Here is a 26,374-nt window from a genome sequence, read left to right on the forward strand (position 1 = left end):
TGAATGAACCAACTATATAGGTCTGGACTTGGAGTCAAAATTGGCTTTACAAGTACATAAAGGCCCAAACACCAGCCCACTAAATAGTGACTTTCTACAGATTGCCAGTCTGAGCCTGCTACTATACTTTGTTTTACCCCTTCTATTTCTCCAAAACCCCTGTGCAACTACATTTATGTTACTCTACACCCCCCACCAATGCACAATTCTACCCTACGTCCTTACAGGCTCCGTACCACTGCCCAGATTTATTCAGCCTCCCAATACCTTTATACAGTCTCCATATTTCCATACAGCCCTCGTCCCCCAATAGCTCCACTAAGTATCAATCTAAGGGCTAAGGACAGGTGCTTCAGAAACACAACTATACTTTATACAAACAAGCTGATATGTAGCCATGAGGTCAGCCATTCAAAGCTGAAAAAGGAGAAAAGGCAGAAGGTGCACAACAGATAGCAGATAAGCCCTGTAGTATGCAATAGGATTCTTCAGAATCTTTAGTCTGTTATCTACTGTGTATCCTGTGCTTTAATGGCTGCCCCCATAGCTACACAGCAGCTTGTTTATATAAATTATAGTAGTACTTATCTGCTATCTACTGTATATCCTGTGTCTGAATGGCTGTCCCCATGGCTACACAGCAGCTTCTTTATATCAACTATAGTAGTACTTATCTATTATCTACTGTGTATCCTGTGCTTGAATGGCTGCCCCCATGGCTACACAGCAGCTTGTTTATATCAACTATAGTGGTGTTTCTGAAGCAAACACACCAGTTTTACCAGTGCAGGGCAACAGTATACTATATTGACATTCCTTTAAAACACTTTCATTTTTTGGTGTTGCTGTTCCTTAAAATGATTGACAAAAAACATAAATGACGTATCTGTGCAATGAATGCTTTATTTATTTATCCAGTGTTCTTGTTCCAGCATTCCTTGCCCTCCTGGATTTCCTGATAACGACCTTGGCTTGACCTTGTTTTCGATTTTTGACTGTTCCTGTTATCATCTTCTGTTGCCATTAAACCTGCAATATCACTATGTCATCTCCAGTTGTGTATGGGTATCCCCCTGGGCTTCCACCATGCCCACTTCCTAGTGTGTGGTTAACTCCAGTTACAGTCCTGGTTCCTATGCTATATGTTCAGGTATTCTCCCTGTCTATAGTTTTCTCCTCCTGGAGGATGAGCAGGCATCTCCGAAGCAGGATCTGGAAACTCAGGAGCAGGACCTGCATGTATCAGGATCTGGAGGCTCAGCAGGTAGTTCTGGAGCAGGATCTGGAGCCTCAGGAGCCAGTCCTACAGAAGGATCTGGAGGCTGAGCAGGTATCTCTGGAGAAGGATTTGAAAGCTTAGGAGCCAGTCCTAGAAACGGAAAGCAGCAGAACCGGCATGTATCAAGATCTGCAGGCTAAGCAGGTAGTTCTGGAGCAGGATCTGGAGACTCAGGAGCCAATTCTAGAGAAGGCTGAGCAGCATATCCAGGATCTTCAGAGTCGTACACCAGTATGTCCTGTAGGTTCCTGAGTTGTCAGTGGAAAAATAAAGAAGCGAAAAGTAAAATCTTTGAGATTTATACTGCCATCCTGTACCTCTACCTCTGTATATTTAGCTACAAACACTCCAAGTCATGCATTTTTGCTGGTGTTGGCATAACCCAATATTCCCATTCTTCTGCTTATCCTCAATAAGCTCCTCTATTTTTTTTATAGTGATAGACAACTTTTTGATTGGGAAATTTGAGGTAGTTGACAGGAATAGCTCCACACAGACCCCAACTTAAACAACCCTTTTTACTACCAATCACCCTCTGCTACCTTCATGGTATCCTTCATGGAACTTATACTGCCAAACACTGCCTTCCAGTCTCTACATTGTCATCTATACGTCATACAAATCTCATTCCTATTTCCTATAATCCATTGTGCATTAATTAACCTATACTGTGTACTCACAATTCAGGTGGTGGGCTTGGGGCGCGGGCCTGTTCAACTACTTTCCGATCCTCTTCAATACAAAAGTTTGTACAGAGGAAGAAGCATCCTCCAATCAATGCCAGAATTGTCAATATTATCAAGGCATATTGCAAGCAGTGCATTGGGCTGGTTTCTGGTTGCCACATCTGGATCGCATCAGAAATCTGATAAAAGACATAGAAGTTAATTGTTGCATGTTTACAAAGTGGTAACATATTACACAGGACTGCACAGCAGAGAGACACCATGATAACAAACCATTTACAGTGGCTCAGATATAAAGCTAAAAGGTTGGGTTTGCTAGAGTTTACAATCTTAAGGGGAATCAAATGCACTTACCTTCTGAATGATAAATGGGGCAAATACCCCTCCTCCTAACTGTGCTATAATAGACTGCAAGGCTATTGCTGTGCCACGGGAATTTGGCATTACTACCGACTGGCAAGAGAGAAAAGAAGGGTTTATCAGGGAAGAGGTCACTGCCATTATTATTATTTGATATCATATCTTGCGCTTATTGGTGTCCAACATGGGGTTATGTTATCAATAAAAAAGCATATAAACCCGATGTTTAGGACCCAAACACTAGTTCATATGATTCTGTCTGTGGGTATGAAAGGAAAAAGTTGTTCAAGAGATATATTTACCAGTATCATGTCAGTAGCTACAGCCTGGTTTATATTCAGTAGAACGCCACCTACAAAGACGGACCCCTGTAGGAGAGAGTATAGGGTGGTGAGATAAAAAAATAAAATGAACCCACATCTAAATGGAATAATCATTTAATACAATTATTGGCGCCAATGTTGATGTTATCTCTAAGGTTGGCTCTTAAATCACTTTTGTTAACTTATCCTTGAGCGTTAGTAATATTTTAAACCATTCATGTAGAACTGGGGCCATAAAAATAATCTATTTCTAATTTAGGTTAATTAGCTTCATGACATCACCTTCTCTCAATCTCAACATCCCTCGATGTTGGGAGTAAAAACATTATTGTGTCTTAAATCCAATGGATATAACTCACATAGGCAAGGGTAAAGCTGCTTTGTACAGTGAAAAAGAAGATGCAAATGAAACATCCAGAGGCCATAAGTCCTAAACCGGATACCAGTCGATCAGCGGATGGATACATCTTGAACCACCGAGTGATGATCACCATTCCTATTTGTATCCCCACGATGTCAGCCGCGTATTTAATCAAACCATAGAACATACTAGAAGGAGACAAAGAGACAAGAATGTTTATTATATTGTTCAAACTGTATAATGTACCTCTAATAATAACTTCTCAGATCCTGAACTGAAACAATTTAATATACATCCTAAACAATACAGTGCACCTGCTAAAGGCTATCTGCTAAACCATAGCAAGGCTTGTTCATAATGGGACTGGTAAACACACATTTAGGGGCAGATTTATCAAGGGTCGAAGTGAAATTTGACTAGGGAATAGTTAAAAATTCGAATTTGATTATAGAAATGCATTATGTACTGGCCCTTTAATACTTTGAATTCGACTATTTGCCACCTTAAACCTGCTGAATTGCTGTTTTAACCTATGGGGAAGGTCCTGGGATAAATTTGGAGTTGTTTGCAGCCTTCCTGAAAATGGAGTTGCTTTTGGAGAAAAAACGTGAATCGAATTAGATTCGATTCAAAACGATTCGATTTGAATTCAATTTGAGTTTGCGGGTCGAATTTTGAGTTCTTGGGAGTTTATGGGAGTTTAATAAAACTCCCATGAACTCTAAATTCGACCCTCGATAAACCTGCCCCTAAATATGCACAAGTTCTGGAGACTCACAAGTCGCTGTAGTAACAATCTGGCAACAGACAGGGAAACGAACTGCTTGTCACGGCCCTGGTTCGGTTCAGGAAATCAGGAACAACGGCAAACATGGCTTCATTAATGAAATTCACGGACCATGAAGCCAAGGTGAGAAAAACAAAGCTCCGTCTGAAAGTGGAGGAGAGGGATTAGTAATATTTATACATCTTCTGCAATTTTCCATTTGATTGTTATTTATCATAAATAATACTCACGTTTTAGATAAAATCCTCAGATTTTTGAAGAAGGAGGAGGTCAACTTCCAAATATATTGGAAACTGAGGATCTGCATCTGAGGGTCATCACTGTGGTCCTCGGTATAGTATCTAGGTGGTTCCTTCTTCACACAGATTAGCAGCACTAGGCACGCTAATCCAGCGACTGCAACTAGCTGTGTCCAAAGAAAACAGCAGTTAAGTAGCCAGCCATGTATCTCTTTTCATGTACAGTATCCAATCAACTAAACTGATAATAAAAGGCTAATATCTCACAACAACCACTGTTTTATTTGTCTCTTAATGTTTAGCCAATATTCAATTGTATCTTCCCGTCACCCCAATATAATTAATGGTACCCGGTTGAATTTTCCTTACCTGCAGTGCAAAACGCCAGTTTGAGCCTAAGTAGCTTGGCACAATTGCTCCCACAACGATCCCTAAGGCACTGTAACAGAACCGAGGAGATTCAGGGTTAATATAACAGAATCCACACACAAACCAACAGGAATGTAGCAGGAATCCAGGTACAACTTGCAGCTTACCCCATTATATAGCTGAAATTGTTAAACTTGAATAAAGTCCCTCGTCGCTTTTCAGGTGGGAACAGGTCATCAATCAGGGTCAGGGAAATGCCTGCAAAAAAACTTTCTATTGCGGCCACAGCACACCGTATAAAAGGGATGGTCCAACCCCACTAAAGGATAAGAGGGTACAAATTTTTATAAGTTAGGATTCATGAAGAATTAATACTACTGAGTACAGGTTATACGCTGAGTGAAATCTCATTGACCATCCGATACATCGACTCTTACCTCCTGGGGAATTACGGAACAGCTCGCGACAAACAGAGTCCAAAACGTTACTCCCAGACACATGAGGGTCCACCGGCTGATCTGATCTGATAGATGTCCAAAGAATGGATTGACCAAGGCAAAAACAATAGCAAAACCTGAAGGAAGAGGGAGAATATTGTGAGCTTCAGACATGGACCAAGCCCACGACTGGCTAAAAGAGACAGATAGAAAGAGGGAATGATAAGTATATCCATAAGAGAGAAAGTCCAAGGAATGTGACCGTACCTGTTTCTACTCTCGCAACTTTGTCAATGGAGAGTTCATATTCTGCTTCAATCAACGGCATAACACCTGTAAGAGGAACAAAGTACCATATGGACACGTTAGTACAGGTAGTGAAGTGGTTCTGTTACCTTCAGAAAATGTATTTCTTCCTTCCAGCCCCTGTCTTACCTTCAGCTAGATATGTGTCCACGTAATGGACGAATTTGATCAGGAGAAGGATGGCCAGCGTAGCCTTCGCACAGAGGAGTGTACACGGTGCCCTTCTCTCTTTTTCCCCTTTCTCTATGTCGACCGGGACAGGATCACATGCCTGTTTTGATCTAATGCAAAGTTTTCTGAAGAAGTTGATATTTCTACAATTAAAATCACAAGAGAAATGACAATTTAATTGTTTAATTTTGCATTTGGTGAGTCTCAACAGATAAATCAGAATACAATGTAGATGCGCTCTCACAAAATGATTTTGTATGAACGTGATGTCAGAGAGCAGCCACATTATACCAACAGATGCACCTTCTTGAAATACTACCCACAAGTTAAAGATTCTTACCCTTTGTTGGCAAATGAGTGAAACGCCATTCTAATAAAAAAGATGTTATTAAAAAATAAATAATTTCAGAAAATTCACTGCTGGTGTTTAGTCCACTAGTGAAAATCCTGAAATGACCAGTTGTCTTGTTGGCACTGACTTAAGTAGGTCACTGACATTATGACATCACCAACTGAAATGACATCACAATGTAACGCTACCATAGCAACCAGCTGCTGAGTTGGCACTTTGCCAATAATAATTCTAACACATAAAGCACAAGTCTAGTTATAATGCATAAATACTTTATATGAGAAGTTGAATAGTCTTACCCTTTGTTGGCAAATGAGCGAAAAGCCCTTCTGATATAAAAGATGTTATTAAGAAAAAAATAATTTCAGAAAATTCACTGCTGGTGTTTCGTCCAGCAGTAAAAATCCTGAAATGACCAGTAGTCTTGTTGGCACTGACTAAAGTAGGTCACTGACATTATGACATCACCGACTCATATGACATCATATGATGCAATGTTGCCATAGCAACTATTTGCTGCCTTGGCACTTTGCCAATAATAATACATAAAACACAGGCTTAGTTATAGTGCATAAATACTCTATGTGGTATATTTATGAAATACCGCCTCTCTCTATTCATTTCTATGGGATTTTTTAAAAGCTTATTCATTAAAGGGTGAACTTTTACTTTCACCCTTTGTTTAATACGCCTTTAAAAAACCCATAGAAATGAATGGAGAGTGGCAGAATTTCACTCTAGCAGACTGTGGCGAACTTTAACTTCACTCTTTGATAAATATACCCCTATATATGAGAAATTGAATATTCTTACCCTTTGTTGGAAAACGAGTGAAACACCATTCTGATATAAAAGATGTTATTAAGAAAAAAATTATTTCAGAAAATTCACTGCTGGTGTTTCGTCCAGCAGTAAAAATCCTGAAATGACCAGTAGTCTTGTTGGCACTGACTAAAGTAGGTCACTGGCATTATGACATCACCAACTGAAATGACATCACAATGTAATGCTGCCATAGCAACCAATTGCTGCCTTGGCACTTTGCCAATAATAAGTATAACACATAAAGCACAAGCCTAGTTATAATGCATAAATACTCTATATGAGAAGAAGTTAAAGATTCTTACCCTTTGTTGTTAAAAGAGCGAAATGTCATTCTAATAAAAAAGATGTTATTAAAAAATATATAATTTCAGAAAATTCACTGCTGGTGTTTCGTCCAGTAGTGAAAATCCTGAAATGACCAGTAGTCTTGTTGGCACTGACTAAAGTAGGTCACTGACATTATGACATCACCAACTGAAATGACATCACAATGAAATGCTGCCATAGCAACCAGTTGCTGCCTTGGCACTTTGCCAATAATAATTATAACACATAAAGCACAAGCCTAGTTATAATGCATAAATACTCTATATGAGAAGAAGTTGAATATTCTTACCCTTTGCTGGAAAATGAGCGAAACGCCATTCTAATATAAAAGATGTTATTAAGAAAAAAATAATTTCAGAAAATTCACTGCTGGTGTTTAGTCCAGTAGTGAAAATCTATATATGGCCATATATGGTCACATGACATATACAACTTCTTCTACACAAAGGTATCTCCCGCAACTATCCAAGTCTAAAGTTTAAAAATGACACTCGTTTTTCAGAAAAATGTAAAATGAAATTGGGATATGGTTAAAAAAATCTGATAGCAGTTTTGTCAATTCTGTTTTGTATGTTTATATTTTTTTTTTATTTCGGCTACGAGTTAAGGTGATGATTCTTGATACACAATGCTGTGTTTGGTCATTCTCATCAGATACACTAGCACTTCCCCAAATTATTCCTAATAAACCTGAAAGAGGACAAATGGGGCAAACGTTGATAAACATATAAATATATGTATTCAGAGTTAGCAATTAACATGCTTGGATAATATAGGGCACATTTACTAAGGGTCGAATTTTGAAGTTAAAAAACTTCGAAATTCGACCATCGAATTTGATACTTCCATAGTCAAAGTATTTTTTCGATCGAAAACAGGCGTTTTCGAGCAAAGTAAAAATCTAAGGATTCGAAGGATCGCAGAAAAAAAATCTTCGACTAAAAACGTAGCCAAATACTCAGAGAGGTTCTAGCAGGTCCCCCATAGGCTAAACAGAAATTCGGCAGGTTTAAGGTGGTGAAGTGTCAACGTTTTTTTAAAGAGAAATTACTTTGATTTTCGAATGGTTGAATTTGTGAAGTATTTTCAATTCGTATCTAATTTTGGCCTATTGGATGGTCGAAGTACCCAAAAATTACTTCGAAATTTGAAGTTTTTGAATTCGAAAATTCACTTCGACCTTTAGTAAATGGGCCCCTGTGTGTCGTATGTAGTTTTGTACATGACAAACTGTGACCCGCACCCAAGGTTGGACTATAGGACTATTTACATTTGATAAATAACTTTAAAAGCTTTAAAGAAATTACAGTTTCAGTAAATATAAAAAAGTGACAGAATATACACACAAGCACCCGTATTTTTTGGGGGAACATAATCTTTTATCAGGGAACCCATTTGTGTTTCCAGCCATTGCATCGCTGCTCTAAATACAACTTTACTCTATCACAGGAGGGTAGAGCCACTTTGCAGTTGGTCTCCATTCTAACCCTAACTGCATTGTCTCTTACTCTATTTGTTGTATGAGACATATACAGAGCCTACGGCATCCCTAAATATGAACATCACATATAAAGGAAGAAACAAGACCATGAACTGAACAAAAAACATTTTATTGAAACTCCTGGTCACAATGTAGTTTATGGAGACTGCAATATGAGTGGCCCCGTTATAAGCAGCACAAGGTGTTTGCTTTTTTATACGGATTCTGACATGATTTTAGGGTGTGATTTTTATTTCTAAATGACACAGTTTACACTGCAAATAATTCACTCTACAATATAAAATGTCATTCCTGAACCAGCAAGTGTATTTAGTTGTAATATTGGTGTGTAGGTGCATCTCAGGTCATTTTGCCTGGTCATGTGCTTTCAGAAAGAGACAGCACTTTAAGATGGAACTGCTTTCTGGCAGGCTGTTGTTTCTCCTACTCAATGTAACTGAATGTGTCTCAGTGGGACCTGGATTTTACTATTGAGTGCTGTTCTTATATCTATCAGGCAGCTGTTATCTTGTGTTAGGGAGCTGCTATCTGGTTACCTTCCCATTGTTCTGTTGTTAGGCAGCTGGGGGGGGGTGATATCACTCTAACTTGCAGTACAGCAGTAAAGAGTGACTGAAGTTTATCGGAGCACAAGTCACATGACTGGGGGCAGCTGGGAAACTGACAATATGTCTAGCCCCATGTCAGATTTCAAAATTAAATTAAAAAAATCTGTATGGATTTCAGTGCAGAATTCTGCTGGAGAAGAACTATTAACTGATATGTTTTGAATTTTTTTTTCCCCATGACAGAATCTCTTTAAGCTCTCTGTTGGCATTGTGTCCCCCTGCTAAGACTCACCACTAGTGATGGGAGAACCATTTCGCTTTACAGAAAATACGTGAAAAATCAATAGGCCTTTTTTGGCATAACATTTTCCAAACCACATGCCTTTTTTTACTATACATTACAGTCTATGGGTGTTTTTCGTGGCAAATCCTGGTGAAACATTTCGCCCATCACTATTTACCAGCACTGCTGCTCCTTTGCATGATCAACAAGCAGGCGCATGGGCACTAGAAGTCAGGACTAGATCAGCTTATAAAGTACATACTTTTTAGTGATACTGTCAGGGAGGTGAAGTGGCTGAACATGGGGTCTTTAAACCCACTGCTCAACTCTACCTGGTGTATAGACTTGTATGGGGCAGGGCTGTTTAAGGGATTGAGGTTGCAACAATTCTGGAGGGGTTCCTGTGCCACAGACCCTATGTTTGCAAAATGGGTTTAGTTTTCCTTTAATAGCTCTTCAGCTTGAAATGAGCCACATGCAGCTTGGCAACAGGGGTAATAGATGTGCCCTAATAAATGCCCCTATGGACATTGACTCTTAGAGTGGATGTACTGCATGCAAGTAGCTGTTTAGGGCTAGTAGCCTAATTTACACTAAAAGGGTGAATCTCGTGCCAATCCATTAGAAGGCCAAGCTGACGGAGTGAAGGAGTGATGACAGGGTGGCTACATAAAAAGATGCCTGAAATGGTTCAGCAAAGGCTGAATGCAGGAGAATGGGAAGTGGTACTTGAACATAAGATGCAGAACAAATTAAAGGGAATTTTAGACATGTTCAGTTTAAGAACTGGTTGTATGATTTTTGAGCTCCTGAAATCAATAAAAGAATTGCATTTTTTTTATTTAGTTTATTTATGAATGTGCTTTTCTGCCTTTTATTCTAGCATGGCACAGAATATTGTTATATAAAATGGTATCTTGTTAGTAAACGCTGTACTCATTATAGGACATAATTCTTGTGTCCATTGTTACCCCCAGTGTCTTTATATTTACACACTCCTTTACCTCAACAACACGACATTGCTCCTTCTGTAGCTACAAAAAACCCCCCATACATTTGCTTTTCCCATCCTGTACTTTTACACAGCCGCCATTAACCCATATTTCCCATTCTGTATGACTGCATGTCCCACACTTCACTCTTTCACCCTTCTATTATACTACTACACAAGCAACATACTTCCATGTTTCCCTCTCCCCATACATCAATACTTCCCATCTTTTACTAATCGACAACCCTCCATGTACCTGAATGAACCAACTATATAGGTCTGGACTTGGAGTCAAAATTGGCTTTACAAGTACATAAAGGCCCAAACACCAGCCCACTAAATAGTGACTTTCTACAGATTGCCAGTCTGAGCCTGCTACTATACTTTGTTTTACCCCTTCTATTTCTCCAAAACCCCTGTGCAACTACATTTATGTTACTCTACACCCCCCACCAATGCACAATTCTACCCTACGTCCTTACAGGCTCCGTACCACTGCCCAGATTTATTCAGCCTCCCAATACCTTTATACAGTCTCCATATTTTCCATACAGCCCTCGTCCCCCAATAGCTCCACTAAGTATCAATCTAAGGGCTAAGGACAGGTGCTTCAGAAACACAACTATACTTTATACAAACAAGCTGATATGTAGCCATGAGGTCAGCCATTCAAAGCTGAAAAAGGAGAAAAGGCAGAAGGTGCACAACAGATAGCAGATAAGCCCTGTAGTATGCAATAGGATTCTTCAGAATCTTTAGTCTGTTATCTACTGTGTATCCTGTGCTTTAATGGCTGCCCCATAGCTACACAGCAGCTTGTTTATATAAATTATAGTAGTACTTATCTGCTATCTACTGTATATCCTGTGTCTGAATGGCTGTCCCCATGGCTACACAGCAGCTTCTTTATATCAACTATAGTAGTACTTATCTATTATCTACTGTGTATCCTGTGCTTGAATGGCTGCCCCCATGGCTACACAGCAGCTTGTTTATATCAACTATAGTGGTGTTTCTGAAGCAAACACACCAGTTTTACCAGTGCAGGGCAACAGTATACTATATTGACATTCCTTTTAAAACACTTTCATTTTTTGGTGTTGCTGTTCCTTAAAATGATTGACAAAAAACATAAATGACGTATCTGTGCAATGAATGCTTTATTTATTTATCCAGTGTTCTTGTTCCAGCATTCCTTGCCCTCCTGGATTTCCTGATAACGACCCTTGGCTTGACCTTGTTTTCGATTTTGACTGTTCCTGTTATCATCTTCTGTTGCCATTAAACCTGCAATATCACTATGTCATCTCCAGGTTGTTGTATGGGTATCCCCCTGGGCTTCCACCATGCCCACTTCCTAGTGTGTGGTTAACTCCAGTACAGTCCTGGTTCCTATGCTATATGTTCAGGTATTCTCCCTGGCCTATAGTTTTCTCCTCCTGGAGGATGAGCAGGCATCTCCGAAGCAGGATCTGGAAACTCAGAGCAGGACCTGCATGTATCAGGATCTGGAGGCTCAGCAGGTAGTTCTGGAGCAGGATCTTGGAGCCTCGGGACCCAGTCCTACAAGAAGGATCTGGAGGCCTGAGGCAGGCTATCTTGGAGAAGGATTTGCCACAAGCTTAGGAGCCAGTCCTAGAAACGGAAAGCAGCAGAAACCGGCATGTTCAAGATCTGCAGGTCTGAGCAAGGTAGTTCTGTGAGCAGGATCTGGAGACTCAGGAGCCATTCTAGAGAAGGCTTGAGCCAGCATATTCCGGATCTTTCAGAGTCGATACACCAGTATGTCCCAGGTTCCTGAGTTGTCAGTGGAAAAATAAAGAAGCGAAAGTAAAATCTTTGAGATTTATACTTCCATCCTGGTCCTCTACTCTGTATATTTAGCACAAACACTCCAAGTCATGCATTTTTTCTGGTGTTGGCATAACCCAATATTCCCATTCTTTGCTATATCCTCAATAAGCCCTCTATTTTTTTATAGTGATTAGACAACTTTTGATTGGGAATTTTGAGGGTAGTTGACAGGAATACTCCACACCAGACCCCCAACTCTAACAACCCTTTTTACTACCAATCACCTCTGCTACTTCATGGTATCCTTCATGGAACTTAATACTTGCCAAACACTGCCTTCCAGCTCTACATTGTCATCTATACGTCATACACAATTCCTCTTCCTATTTCCCTATATCCATTGTGCATTATATTATACCTCTATACTGTGTACTCAACAATCAGGTTGGTGGGCTGGGGCGCGGGCCTGCTATTCAACTTACTTTTCGATCCTCTTCATACAAAGCTTTGTACAGAGGAAGAAGCATTCCTCCAATCAATGCCAGAAATTGCCAATATTATCAAGGGCATATTGCAAGCAGTGCATGGGGCTGGTTCTCTGGTTGCCACATCTGAGTCGCATCAGAAATCTGAATAAAAGACATAGAAGTTAATTTTGCATGTTTATAAAGTCTAACATATTACACAGGACATGCCACAGCGAGAAGACACCATGATAACAAACCATTTACAGTGGCTCAGATATAAAGTAAAAGGTTGGGTTTGGCTAGAGTTTAATCTTAAGGGGAATCAAATGCACTTTACCTTCCTGATATGATAAATGGCGGCAAACATACCCCTCCTCTAACTGTTGCTATAATAAGACTGCAAGGCTATTGCTGCTGCCACGGGAATTTGGCATATACTCACCGACTGGCAAGAGAGAAAAGAAGGGTTTTATCAGGTAAGAGGCACTGCCATAAACATATTATATTTGATATCATATCTTGCGCTTATTGGTGTCCACATGTGAGTGTTATTTATCATAAAAAAGCATTTATAAAACCTGATGTTTGGCACCCAAACACTAGGTTCATATGATTCTGTCTGTGGGTATGAAAGGAAAAAGTTCTTCAAGAGATATATTTACCAGTATCATGTCAGTAGGCCTACAGGCCTGGTTTATTATATCAAAAGTAGGAACGCCACCTACAAAGACGACCCCCTGTAGAGAGGAGTATGGTGGTGGAGATAAAAAATAAAATGAACCCACATCTAAATGGAATTATCATTTAATACAATCCAAATTGGACGCCCAAATGTTGACGTTATCTCTAAGGTTGGGCTCTATAAATCCTTAAAAATTAACTTATCCCTTGACGTTCAGTAATATTTTAAAAACCATTCATGTAGAACTGGGCCGACAAAAAATAATCTATTTCTAATCTATAGGGGTTAATTAGCTTCATGCTATCACCTTCTCTCAATCTCAACATCCCTCGTGTGGAGTAAACACATTATTGGTCTTAAATCCAATGGATATAAACTCACATAGCAAGGGTAAAGCCTGCTTTGTACAGTGGAAAAGAAGATTGCCAACTGAAACATCCAGAGCCATAAGTCCTAAACCGCGATAACCCAGCGTCGATCAGCGCATGGAATTACATCTTGAACCACCGAGTGATGAATCACCATTCCTATTTGTATCCCCACAATGTCAGCCGCGTATTTTAATCAAACCATGAACATACGTAGAAGGAGACAAAGAGACAAGACCCTCCTTTATTTATATTGTTCAAAAACTGCTATAATGTACCCTTAATATAACTTCCCAGATCCTGAACTGAAAAACAATTTAATATACATCCCTAAACATACAGTGCACCCTGCTAAAGGCTTACATTTGTGCTTAAACCATAGCAAGGGCTTGCTTTCCATAATGGGACTGTAACACACCACATTTAGGGGCAGTTATTTATCACAGGCGTCGAGGTCGCTCTTCTCGGGGAATAGTTAAAAATTCGAATTTTGATATAGAATGATATATATTATGGCACTTTAATACTGTTGAATCTCGCCCCCAACAATAATTTGCCACCTTAAACTGCGAATTGCTGTTTTAATAACCCTATGGGGAAGGTCATGGGATAAATTATGCGAAGTTGGTTTGCAGCCTTCCCTGAAAATGGAGTTGCTTTTGAGAGAAAAACGTGAATCGAATTACCATTCCCGATTTCCAAAAACGATTCGATTTGACATTCCAATTTTGGAGTTTGCGGGTCGAATTTTGGAGTTCTTGGCAGTTGTATGGGGTTTAATAAAACTCCCAAATAGAACAATACAATAATATCGACCCTATACCCTCCTAATTGGTTTTGGCTATCTAGCGCTGTTGTATAACATCTGGCACCACAGACAGGAAACGAATGAGCTTGTCACGGCCCTGGATTCGGTTCAGGAAACAGGAAACGAACGGGCAAACATGGCTTCATAATTTGAAATTCACGGTATCTATATGAAGGCAAGTGAGGAAAACAAAGCTCCGTCTGAAAAGTGCCGCGGGATTAGTAATTATTTATACATCTTCGCAATTTTCCATTTGATGTATTTATCATAAGATTCCAATACTCACGTTTTTAGATAATCTCTCTCAGATGTTTGAGGACGGGAGCGAGGTCAACTTCCAAATATATTGGGAAAACTGAGGATTCGCATCTGAGGTCATCCACTGTGGTCCTCGGTTATAGTATCTAGATGGCTTCCTTCTTCACACAGGATTACCAGCACTAGGCCACGCTTAAGCCATGCGACTGCCAACTCTGGTGTCCAATAGTAAAACAGCAGTAATTAGCCAGCCACTGTATCTCTTTTCATGCTACAGTATCCAATCAACGTCCCCACTAGATAATAAAGGCTAATATTCTACACAACAACCTCTCTTTTTATTTGCTCTTTCATAGCCTATATTCAATTGTATTCTTCCCGTCACCCCGAATATATATTTAATGCGTACCCGGCTTGAATTTTCCTACCTGCAGTGCAAAACGCCAGTTTGACCTAAGTAGCTTGGCACAATTTGCTCCCACAACGATCCCTAATGGCACTGTAACAGAAATCCAAGGAGATTCTATGGTTAATATAAACTAGAATCCACACACAAAACCAACAGGAATGTAGCAGGAATCCAGGTTTGGTTCCCATTATTATAGCTGAAATTGGTTTAAACTTGCATTAAAAGTCCCTCGTCGCTTTTTTCAGGTGGAACAGGTCACCTCAATCAGAGAAGATAGAGAAATGCCTGCAAAAAAACACTTTCATATTGCTGGCACAGCGCCGAAAAACGCTCATGAGTAAGAGCCCTTATGGTGATTACTCGGCCTAAATTTGTGACATCTTTATCATTGAAAATGCTTAAAAATATATCTTGGAAAGTTGATTAGAATTAGATTTTTCTTCATCGTGCGAAATGGATAAAATAACACATATAATTACCCATATACTGAAAGTATAGAAAATCTCTGCTGCCCACAAAAACACGTGTTGGTCTTTCCCAGGGTGCACTGCCCCAGTGCTGGAATATTGCGTGCTGATGGGTACTATACATATACACGCAGTAGGAACTATTACCAAGCACCCATAAACTGAAGGGTGACACATTTTTGAGTAACTGGAATTCCACTATTTTTTGGCACAGACTGCGGCACTCTATGTGAGTGATTTTGGCCCTACAGCGTGTTTTTGTTGTACCATGTAAGACACATGAATAAACACTAACTTTTGTGCAATGGGAAATGGTTCAATATTTAATTAAATTAATTGCTCTTAATGACGATCTATGTATAAGGTAAGTTCTCTATAAAGTCTATTTCTCCCCCCCCCTCAGACAGGATCAGTTGGCTGCCTATTGTGCATATAAGGCATGGGGTCAGCCTCTGATATACCAAGACCAATAGGAGGTCAGTGAATGTTGGGGTAACAGATCCTTGTAATTGAAGACAGGCCAGAAGAAGTTGTAATGATAGAGATATGATAGCACAGTGAGCTCCAGCCAGGGAACTATTACAAGTGGTTTTCTTTATCCGAGAGTTACTCAGTGCCAACTGGCAAGTGATCAGATTTTCGGAGCACTTGTTCCAACTCATTATCCCAAGCACAAGTGTAAATTAGCTTCTATTACATTTCACAAACACTATGAAATCAAGGTTTTCTATGTTTTGGGCTTGTTTAAACCAGTGGATTTTAGCCTTTTTGAGCTTAGGCCTCTCTTTGTGGTCATATATTAGTCACGGCCCCTTTTTGCTTGTAATAAGGTTACAGATATTTGAAATAATTATGCTATCAATTGTCCTGCTACAGAAGGGTCCAACCCAACCCAAATTTCATTCTCAGTGCTCTTTAGTCTGGGTTTTTAATACCCACTCTGTATGTTGTCCTAATTATATCATAATTCGCAAAAACATTCGCCGGCAGCAAAACACAGAAATTCTCTGAGAATCCATGCCTTGGGAATTTATTTACCCATCACTAGAGCTGACCTTCTCATAATTCAGAACTATCTGGATAACAGGTTTTCGGATAATGGATCCCATGCCTGTACTTCTAATAGTGACCCTGTAGCTAAGCCGTAAGTATTTAGAAAGCTTGCATCTGTGAAGTTTGTAGGTGGATATATTTCAAAGGAATCTGCTTTATAATTTAGAAGGAAAATGCAAAAAGACGGCTACAATGAATGGAGTGTGTATTTAAATTCAGAATGCACTAATTAAATATAAGTATAAGAATGCTGAAATTAAATATAAGAATGCTGACAAAATCCAAAAGTTCTGATTACTTTTCACAAGTAGCCCCAACGGAGAAGGAGAGGCAGAACGAAAGCAATTATTCGACCAATTTAGCACATTAATCAGTTTAAATGAATTTAATCACATACCTCTCCCTAATGAAGCTATTTGATTGTATTTAATTAGACAGGGAGGAACATTCACAGTCCCTTGGCTGGAGCTTTCACAAGTAATTTTACATCTGAGAAGTGACATTGACCTGAAATTGGCACATACTGTAGACTCTTTGCCAGGTGTGAGGATGGTGCTTCCATTGTTTCTAATGTGAATGAACAATAGGGCTCTGGTTTGTTAAAGGGGGTTGTTAACTGTGAGTATAATGTAGAGAGGGATATTCTGAGACAATTTGCAATTAGTTTTCATTTTTTATTATTTGTGGTTTTTGACTTATTTAGCTTTTTATTCAGCAGCTCTCCAGTTTGTAATTTCAGCCATCTGGTTGCTAGGGCCAAAATTACCCTAGCAACCATGCACTGATTTGTATAAGAGACTGGAATAGGAATAGGAGTGGGACTGAATAGAAAGATGAGTAATAAAAAGTAGCAATAACAATACATTTGTAGCCTTACAGAGCATTTGCTTTTTAGATGGGGTCAGTGACCCCTATTTGAAAGCTGGAAAGAGTCAGGGGAAAAAGGCAAATAATTATAAAAAATAAAAATAATGAAAACCAATGGAAATGTTGCATAGAATTGGCCATTCTATAACATACTAAGGGGGTTATGTATTATAGTCCGAATGCCAAAAACCCCAAAAAATTGTGTTTCATACTATAAAAAAAAAACTAGATTTTTTCAGGATTTATTATACCCCGAAGATGGAAAAAGTCAGAATCCAAAAATCCGGCATCTCAGACCTGCCGAGGTTGTATATAAGTCAATGGGAGAGGTCTCAAAGATATCTGCACTGGGTTTTGAGCAATAATTTAGTTTTCGGGTGGAAAATCCGAAAAATTCGTTTTTTTTTTTTACGTTTTTTTCCCGCACAGGAAATTTTTGGGAAAATGTATTGATGAAAAACCTAAGCAGATTTGGTAGGAGTATTTTTCAGAAAATAATGAGATAAATTTGGACTTTAATAAATGGGCCTCCACAAGTTTACGTAAAGGTGAAGCACCCCTTTTAACACCTTTTTTTTTTTTTTTTATAAAAGCTTGTTTTAAACACCCATCTGGGCCAGGTGCCTTTTTAAATGTTGGAATTTAATTGCAGAGCAGAGATGAATTTTCTTGAAAACTGGGGGTCAAGCTCACTGTTGTGGTTTGGGCTTAGAGCAATATAACCCATGTGGCAATTTCACTTAGCCAGAAGCAACAGTAGTCATACCTCCTAATTGTCCAGTTTTTAGAATGGACAGTCCCTCTTTTGACAGCTCAACCCACAGTCCCTCGTTTGTTCTGGAAAGTCCCGTTTTTCTCTGCACTGAACAGCCAGAAAAAGAAACAATGTTTCTAACTTAATTGGCGTTTGGCAGAGAGCCCAGAACAGCCAAAGCTGCAGATAATTTTGTATCAATTTCGAAATAAGCAAATAAGTAATTGTAACAATATAAGATAACAGGTAAAAAAACACAGAAATATGTTCAAACTTTCATAACCTGCCAACTTTTGGAAAATGAACATGGTAATTAGGGGCGTGATCAAAAATGTTCTCCTTGCAACTTTTTTGTACCTCTTTTTATTTCCAAAATGTTGGGAGGTGTGTTTTTGTGCATTTGATTGAGACAATTTCCTCTGGGTGACATCCCATAGGCTTTGTATCATTAATTGTTATTGTTTGTGTTCACTGTACCAGTTTTCTATGGTTCATTACGTAACAGCTTTCTCACCTAAAAGTATGGTTGATTTTTAAAGGGTTCTCTTTCATAAAATAAATTGCTTCCAATTTTTTTTTCCAACATCATTCTGTCACACATCCCCCCAGAATGATAGTGAAACCAAAACAGAAGATGCATTTACACTGCAGATACTGCAGATGCCATTTTAAAGCTGTGCTGCCTGGTTCTGAGAAGGAGTGAGAACAAACACTGAGCTGCTTGGGCTGGAAGGCACCTCTTGGCTGAAATTAAAAAGGTAGGAGATACATTAGAGGACACATTTTATGAGTGTTTCTATTTGGGAAGCATTTTGGAATATTGTTGGCTCCTGTGATTTACAGAACTTATCATTACCAGAAATTAGAGGCAATTTAGGTACAAACAAATTCTGAGATTTGTTGTATTGGAGCCCATGTGCCTTGTGAGTGTTTCTATGTTGTTCCTTGATAACTTATATAGATCATTAGATAATATTATATTATATACAGAAATGTTCTCATGATCAATAGATATAGGTTTTATTCTGAGAGGGTGATGTATTGCTATACTGGTCCGGTTTTCTCAAAGGTGCCATTAAACAACTACAGGATCAGAGCAAATACAGTTTCTCTGCCTCTGTCCTGATCACACTGCATGTTTATCTGGAGCCTCTCAGCCTTATACTTAGTACAGGTAGGGGATCCGTTATCCGGAAACCTGATATCCAGAAAGATCCAAATTACGAAAAGGCCTTCTCCCATAGACTCTGTTTTATCCAACTAATTCAATTTTTTAAAAAATGATTTCCTTTTTCCTTGTAATAATAAAACAGTAACTTGTACTTGATCCCAACTCAGATATAATTAATCCTTATAATTCATATTATTTAATGATTACATGATTTTCTAGTAGACTTTAGCATTCCAGATAACAGGTCCCATGCCTGTAGTTTCACTTTCATTGTGGGCTGAACCCCACCCTTATGTTTTTTTCACTTATTTTTTTGTTCCCCATATTAGAAAATACAACCTTTTCTAACAAAATATACATACACCACTTAGGGGGACACAGGGAACAAAGGGGTTATGCTCCATCCTCTGGAGGCAGGACACTTGAATATTAATTTAAGTGGAAGTGGCCATCAGGGTTACCCCCACACACCATACATTCCTTCAGTTTGTTCCAAAGCTGCAAACGGACACTTGAACTTTAACCAAAACAGGCAGAACAGTAAACTTGAGGATTATCTAGTAACCAAACAGTAGCTCGGCTAAGGGCGTGAAGTCCTGTGTCCCCCTTTCCAAAAATCTTGTTTTCTCGGTCGTCTTAGGGGGACACAGGGCTTATATTCAAGTGTCCTGCCTCCGAAGGATGGAGCTTAACCCCATCGTTCCCTGTGTCCCCCTTTCGACTACAGAGAAACAGATTTAACGGTGAATATCAAAAAATCTTGTTTTCCTATGTACAGTATCTGCATCCGCCATCCTATCATTATTAGCGATCACAGGCAGGGCCAAAATGTGTTTTAAAAGTTTTTTCTGCTTCAACAAACTTTGGGTAGCTCTGATTTTAACGTAGGGATGTGATTTGAGCACCCTCTCCAATGTTTTTTTAAAATGCTTTATTGTTTGAAGCTGCATTATACTGTGTAACAAACCTAACTTGCTGGTGGAAATTAGCAGTACGGGTATAGGATCCCTTATCCGGAAACCCGATATCCAGAAAGCTCCGAATTACGGAATGGCTGTCTGCCATAGACTCCATTTTATCCAAATAATCCAAATTTTTAAAAATCATTTCCTTTTTCTCTGTAATAATAAAACAGCAGCTTGTACTTGATCCCAACTAAGATATTATTAATCCTTATTGGAAGCAAAACCAGCCTATTGGGTTTATTTAATGTTTAAATGAATTTCTAGTAGATTTAAAGGACCAGTAACGTCAAAAATTTTTACAAAAAAATTCGTTAGAGTACAACAAAAAAAAAAAACACCAACACAAATTAAATTTAAAAATAGCAAAGCCTTTATTAAGAAATAACTTAGAGAAACTCCACTTCCTGTCCTCTTCAGAAACGGCGAAAGGGCGACCATCCATCTGCAGCGCTCGATTTCTCCTCCTGGCTATACACTGACAGCGTGTCCTCTGCCCGATCGCCTTCTCCAGCTCTTCTTCATCCAGCAGCAGCATGAAGGCGATGTCTCCTGCTCCTCCGCTCCAGGAATGCAGCCCTGACTGCCGACCCTGTGCCCACTCCGTCACTGTCAAGGCAGCTGAAACAAAGCAGCCGCAAAAGAATGCGTCCAACACTGAGCCGGCAACCCCAGGAGGACGAGCTTCTTTTGGTGAGCCGTGCTGCTCCCCGCCTGCAGCTGCTGCTGCTCCCTCTGTCAAACTGCTGTTTGGCTGCTGAATGTTGAATCGTGAACCGGTACGATTTTGTGGGGACAGCCTTTCGCCCTGGAGCAGTGCAGACGCAGCCTCCTAATACACTCAATTCGGACCTGCCGGGGTTGTATGATTTACTTTTATTTACTCCTCCTGCCGGCTCAGTGTTGGACGCATTCTTTTGCGGCTGCTTTGTTTCAGCACAGGGTCGGCAGTCAGGGCTGCATTCCTGGAGCGGAGGAGCAGGAGACATCGCCTTCATACTGCTGTTGGATGTAGAAGAGCTGGAGAACGCGATCGGGCAGAGGACACGCTGTCAGTGTATAGCCAGGAGGAGAAATCAAGCGCTGCAGATGGATGGTCGCCCTTTCGCCGTTTCTGAAGCAAGGACAGGAAGTGGAGTTTCTGTAAGTATTCTTAATAAAGGCTTTGCTATTTTAAAATTTTAATTTGTGTTGTTTTTTTCTTTGAATTCTAAACGAATTTTTTTGTAAAAAATTTTGACGTTAACTGCGTCCTTTAAGGGCACTGAAGACCCAAATTACGGAAAGATCCATTATCCGGAAAACCCCAGGTCCGAGCATTCTGGATAACAGGTCCCATACCTGTACAGGTACAGGACCTGTTATCCAGAATGTCCAGGGATCTGGGGTTTCCAGATAAGGAACCTTTCCACAATTTGGATCTTAATACCTTAAGACGGCTAAAAATTAATTGTACCATTATTTTTTAATAATCCACACCATGTTATTTCCCATTATTTATCAATACATTTTTCCTGAAAATCGGCCAAAAAATTTCGATATCATTTGAATTTTTTTGGATTTTCCACCCTACAAAATCGAATTTTTTTTTATTTTGCCTGGAAAACCACAAAATCTTCGGGGATTTTTGCACGAAACCCAGTGCAGATCAGGATATTTTCGGGGATCTTACACTGACTTATATACAACCTCGGAAGGTCTAAGATGCAGGATTTTTGGATTTCAGACTTTTTCCATCCTTGGGGGTATAAAATAAACCCCAGAAAGATGTGAGCTTTTTTTTCCACCAAAAAATTTGGGTTTTATAAGTAAAAAAAAACTAAATATTTTCAAAGTTTTTAGCATTAAGACTTTAATAAATAAACCCCCCTAAAATAACCCAATGAGGCTGGTTTTACCTTCCTATAAGGATTAATTATATCTTAGTTAGGACTGTTTTATCTATTACAGAGAAAAAAGGGTAACTATTTCTAGAAATTTGATAAAATGGAGTCTATGGCAGATGGCATTTTAGTAATTTAGAGCTTTCTGAATAACGGGTTTCTTGACAGAAACAGATGCTTTACCTGTATCTCTGTGTTCTTGCAGGGACCCTAACTGGAAACATGCTGTTTTCTTTTCTAATATCGGCCTTGCTGGTCGGTGCAGCATTATGTAAGTATAACATTTCTATATGTATTATCAATTTGTCATAATAGTATTTTTCATATTTTTATATCTATAAAAGTTCTCATTTATAGAAAAAATTAATATCAACTCTAATGAACAATACCTAATACTTCATTTTATAACTGACGAATGTCATATTTACAGTGCTGAACCTGGGGGAGTGTGTAAAGGCTGAACTCACTCTCCCTGAAAAGAAGAAAAACTGTTATAATATGTGACTAACCATAACACAGAGGGTTGTAAAGAAACCACATGGGCAACTTTCAGTCACACAACATTTGAACATTAATTTAAATGCAATTATTTATAAATGTTGGCACTACTATGCATAGTATAAGCAACCTCACTTGTGACACATAGGGACAGATATGTCAAGGGTCGAAGTGAAAATTCGAATTAAACAAAATTGCATTTCGAGCTAATTTTTGTGTACTTCCACTAAGGAATAGCCCAAATTCAATCTGAATTTGAAAATAATGTGAAAATTCGAATATCGAAATTTATCATGTACTGTCTCTTTAAAAATTCGACTTTGACCATTCGCCATCTAAAACCTGCTGAATTGCTGTTTTAACCTATGGCGAACCTCCTAGAACCTATTTGGAGTCAATTGGTGCACTTTAAAAAAAAAAAAAAAAAAGTTTTTTTTGGAAATGTGCTGTTACTGTTCGATTCGAATTCGAATGAAAACAGCTTATTCACCCTGATTGATAAATTGGGTCATTGGGTCTTTTTTTTATTCAAATTTCGAAGTTATGGGAGTGCCCATTACTTTAAAATTCGACACTTGATAAATCTGCCCCATAGGGGGTTATTTATTAAAGTCAAAACAAGAAAAATTCTAATTTTTTTTACAAATTTTTTTTTTAGTGGAAAAACAACTCAATTTTTTCTAGATTTATCATATCCCAAGGATGCAAAAAGTCAGAATCTGAAAATCTGCCATCTCAGACCTGCCAAGGTTGTATATAAGTTAATGGAAGAGGTCCGTCCTATCCTATTTGGAAGTTTCTGTGGTCTGTGCTGGATTTAGGCAGAAAATCCGAATATTTTGATCTTTTCTGGCAAAAATGAAAAAAATATGCACGATTCGGATTTTCACCAATCCGATAAAGTCAAGCTTTTTAAATTATAAATACGATCAAATCGTTAGTTTGATCGGACAAGTTAGGGAGGAACTCCACAATGCGTTTGGTGCCGACACGTCGCATGTAAGAACTACATTTATCTGATTGTCGGATGAAAACGCAGTCGGATAAATGTATTTCTTACATGCGATTCTCCTTCACTTCCTGTTTCTGCGCAACCTCCGACACGTCACATGCGTTTCGTCACATGGCGACGTGTCGGCACCAAATGCATCCGTGGAGTTCCTCCCTTAATCTCAACATCAGCTATAGAAAAGCTTTATAAGAAGTAATAAGGAATAAGATACTTGAATACATTGCATTTGATACCAGAATACATTGCAAATAGATATTGCCAGAATTAGTTAATTGCCTTTTAAGAGCAGAGGCCTGGATACTAGTGTGGCAGTGGATATGATCTACCTAGACTTGATTAAGGAATATTAGCCAGAACAATAATATTTGTAAAGACAGTGGCAGAAACTTTGTAAATTAAGTTCAGTGTTGATAAATGCAAGATTATGTACCTGGGTATACATTAATGCCTGTTATACATTAGATGGTCATTTTTTTTCCAAATAGCATAATCTGTGTATCTCTAGGCAGTAGATACGTAATAAAATAAAAAAAAAAAAAACAAACATAATTTTGCCTCTTTAAAGGTCCCTGGTATGTATCGGGGCAGTTTTGGCCTCCAGTCCTTAAAGGGATGCTGTCATGGGAAAAATGATTCAAAATGAATCAGTTAATAGTGCTGCTCCAGCAGAATTCTACACTGAAATCCATTTCTCAAAAAACCAAACAGATCTTTTTATTATTCAATTTTGAAATCTGACATGGGGCTAGCATATTGTCAATTTCCCAGCTGCCCCAAGTCATGTGACTTGTGCTCTGATAACTTCGATCACTCTTTACTGCTGTTCTGCAAAGTTGGAGTGATATCACCCCCTCCCTTTCCCCCCCCCAGCAGCCCTAACAACAGAACAATGGGAAGGTAACCAGATAACAGCTTCCTTAACACAAGATCACAGCTGCCTGGTAGATCTAAGAACAACACTCATAGTAAAAACCCATGTCCCACTGAGACACATTCAGTTACATTGAGCAGGAAAAACAGCAGCCTGCAGAAAGCATTTTCTCTCCTAAAGTGGCAGGCACAAGTCACCATGACCAGGGGGCAGCTGGTAAATCGACAAAATATCCAGCCCCATGTCAGATTTTAAAAATTGAATATAAAAAAAATCTGTTTGCTCTTTTGAGAAATGGATTTCAGTGCAGAATTCTGCTGGAGCAGCACTATTAACTGATTAATTTTGAAAAAAACATGTTTTCTGATGACAGGATCCCCTTTAAAGAAGGATATACATGAGCTGGAGAGAGTGCAGAGATGGGCAACTAAACCTCGTTAGAGGGAGGAAAGACTTTAGTTATGATTGTAGACTGTCAAGGTTTAGAAAATGATTTATAAACACACACATGATTTGGAGAGGCTATACTTGATAGACCTTATGAACGTTTGGCTTCTTTCAACCCAAACCAACTATCTAACCATGTAACCAAATACAGTGTCTTTTTACTTTTTGCAGTACTTGTGAGTGGACAGCGTCTACTACCATTGTTATTATTGACCCTTCTGGTCGGCGCAGCCCTTATGTAAGTATAACATTTCCCTGAATGTTAGTGTGAGTCTTACCTCAATTCATTATTACAGAGTAATAGACAAACCTGTCATGGAAGGGTATTGAATATTTATTATTCTCTATGTGTATTGTACATAAAATATATACTGAATACACACCAATTTGCTAACCCTGAGGTTTTATTTCTCCCATAGACTCAATGGCTTCCTTTTTCTCTGTAATAATAAAACAGTATATTGTACTTGATCCCTTCTGGATAACAGGTCCCATACCTGTATAGATTATTCATTCTCAGCAAAGGTGCAACAGCCTTGGTGGTCATTAAGATCTAAAGGGGCCGATTTGCTACATTTGGAATTTTTTTTTTTTTTTTACGAATCAAATATTTTTCTCTAAAAATGTGTTTTTCGTCAAAATGTTCTTCTTAAAATTTTTAGTATACAAACCACAAAAAACTCTAATATAAAACGTCATCAAGTAAAAGAAGTCGAGGTTCCATAGAAGTCAATTGAGAGCTGCACTGATCCAATTGGAAGTTTTTTTTTTAGACTTTTAGGGGCAGATTTACTAAGCTCGATGTGAGTAATTCAAATGAAAAAATTTTCGAACTTCAAAGTAATTTTTTGGGTACTTCGACCATCAAATTGTCAAATTCGATCGAATCGAATGATTCGAACGATTCAAAGTAAAACACGTTCGACCATTCCAACCATTGATAATCAAAGTACTGTCTCTTTAAAAAAAAACTTCGACTTTATACTTTGGCCACTTTAAAACCTACCGAAGTCCAATGTTAGCCTATGGGGACCTTTCCCAGCACTTTTCTAAGTTTTTTTTGGTTGAATAAAAATCCTTTGATCGATCGCTTAAAATGCGCTCGAACGATGCGATCGAAGCTTCTGCGCTAAAATCCTTCAAATTCGATATTTGAATTCAAAGGGATTTTACTTTGAGGTCGAATTCGAGGGTTTTTTAACCCTCGAAATTCGACCCTTGATAAAACCTTTGAGTTTTTCAGATTTTCTTTTTTTTTTGCCAGACATTGCCAGACCTACTTTTAGACTGACTTTTCTGATCCCTGGATCTGATAAGAATCTGTTGATAGTAAATCTTTGCCATTCTAATACACGGTGTCCTCTTTGAGCTTGCAGACGGTCTAACTGGAAAGATTCTAATGGGATTGTTAATAGTGACCCCATTGGCCGGCTCAGAATTATGTAAGTACAAACATTT

The 26,374-nt window shown here is 38.8% G+C and overlaps 2 protein-coding genes across 3 annotated transcripts in view; one reads left to right on the forward strand and one right to left on the reverse strand.

Moving 5' to 3' along the window:
• Window positions 1-878: 878 nt before the first annotated feature.
• Window positions 879-6,337, reverse strand: LOC121395693 (protein spinster homolog 1-like). Of its 2 annotated transcripts, XM_041569958.1 has the most exons (13): window positions 5,970-6,337; window positions 5,277-5,461; window positions 5,109-5,174; window positions 4,842-4,978; window positions 4,572-4,723; window positions 4,405-4,474; window positions 4,027-4,202; window positions 3,788-3,940; window positions 3,008-3,197; window positions 2,628-2,693; window positions 2,320-2,418; window positions 1,960-2,144; window positions 879-1,527 (listed from the first exon to the last, which is right to left on the reverse strand). In XM_041569958.1, the coding sequence occupies exons 3-13, from the start codon at window positions 5,167-5,169 to the stop codon at window positions 1,416-1,418; spliced, it is 1,401 nt and encodes a 466-aa protein (XP_041425892.1). In that variant the 5' UTR covers window positions 5,170-5,174; window positions 5,277-5,461; window positions 5,970-6,337; the 3' UTR covers window positions 879-1,415. The 2 variants fall into 2 exon arrangements, with proteins under 2 accessions (XP_041425892.1, XP_041425891.1); XM_041569957.1 differs by lacking the exon at window positions 5,970-6,337 and having other exon boundaries at window positions 5,277-5,814.
• A 5,202-nt stretch (window positions 6,338-11,539) lies between these two features.
• The window catches only part of LOC121395505, a 54,214-nt gene continuing 39,379 nt past the window's right edge, over window positions 11,540-26,374 (forward strand). Inside the window, exons 1-2 of the mRNA XM_041569083.1 lie at window positions 11,540-11,836; window positions 26,286-26,358. Of these exons, the coding sequence (XP_041425017.1) occupies window positions 11,540-11,836; window positions 26,286-26,358 (370 nt within the window). The remainder of the gene's footprint in view (window positions 11,837-26,285; window positions 26,359-26,374) is intronic.

Source organism: Xenopus laevis, chromosome 7L (assembly GCF_017654675.1).
Source record: "Xenopus laevis strain J_2021 chromosome 7L, Xenopus_laevis_v10.1, whole genome shotgun sequence".
Taxonomy (NCBI): Eukaryota; Metazoa; Chordata; class Amphibia; order Anura; family Pipidae; genus Xenopus; species Xenopus laevis.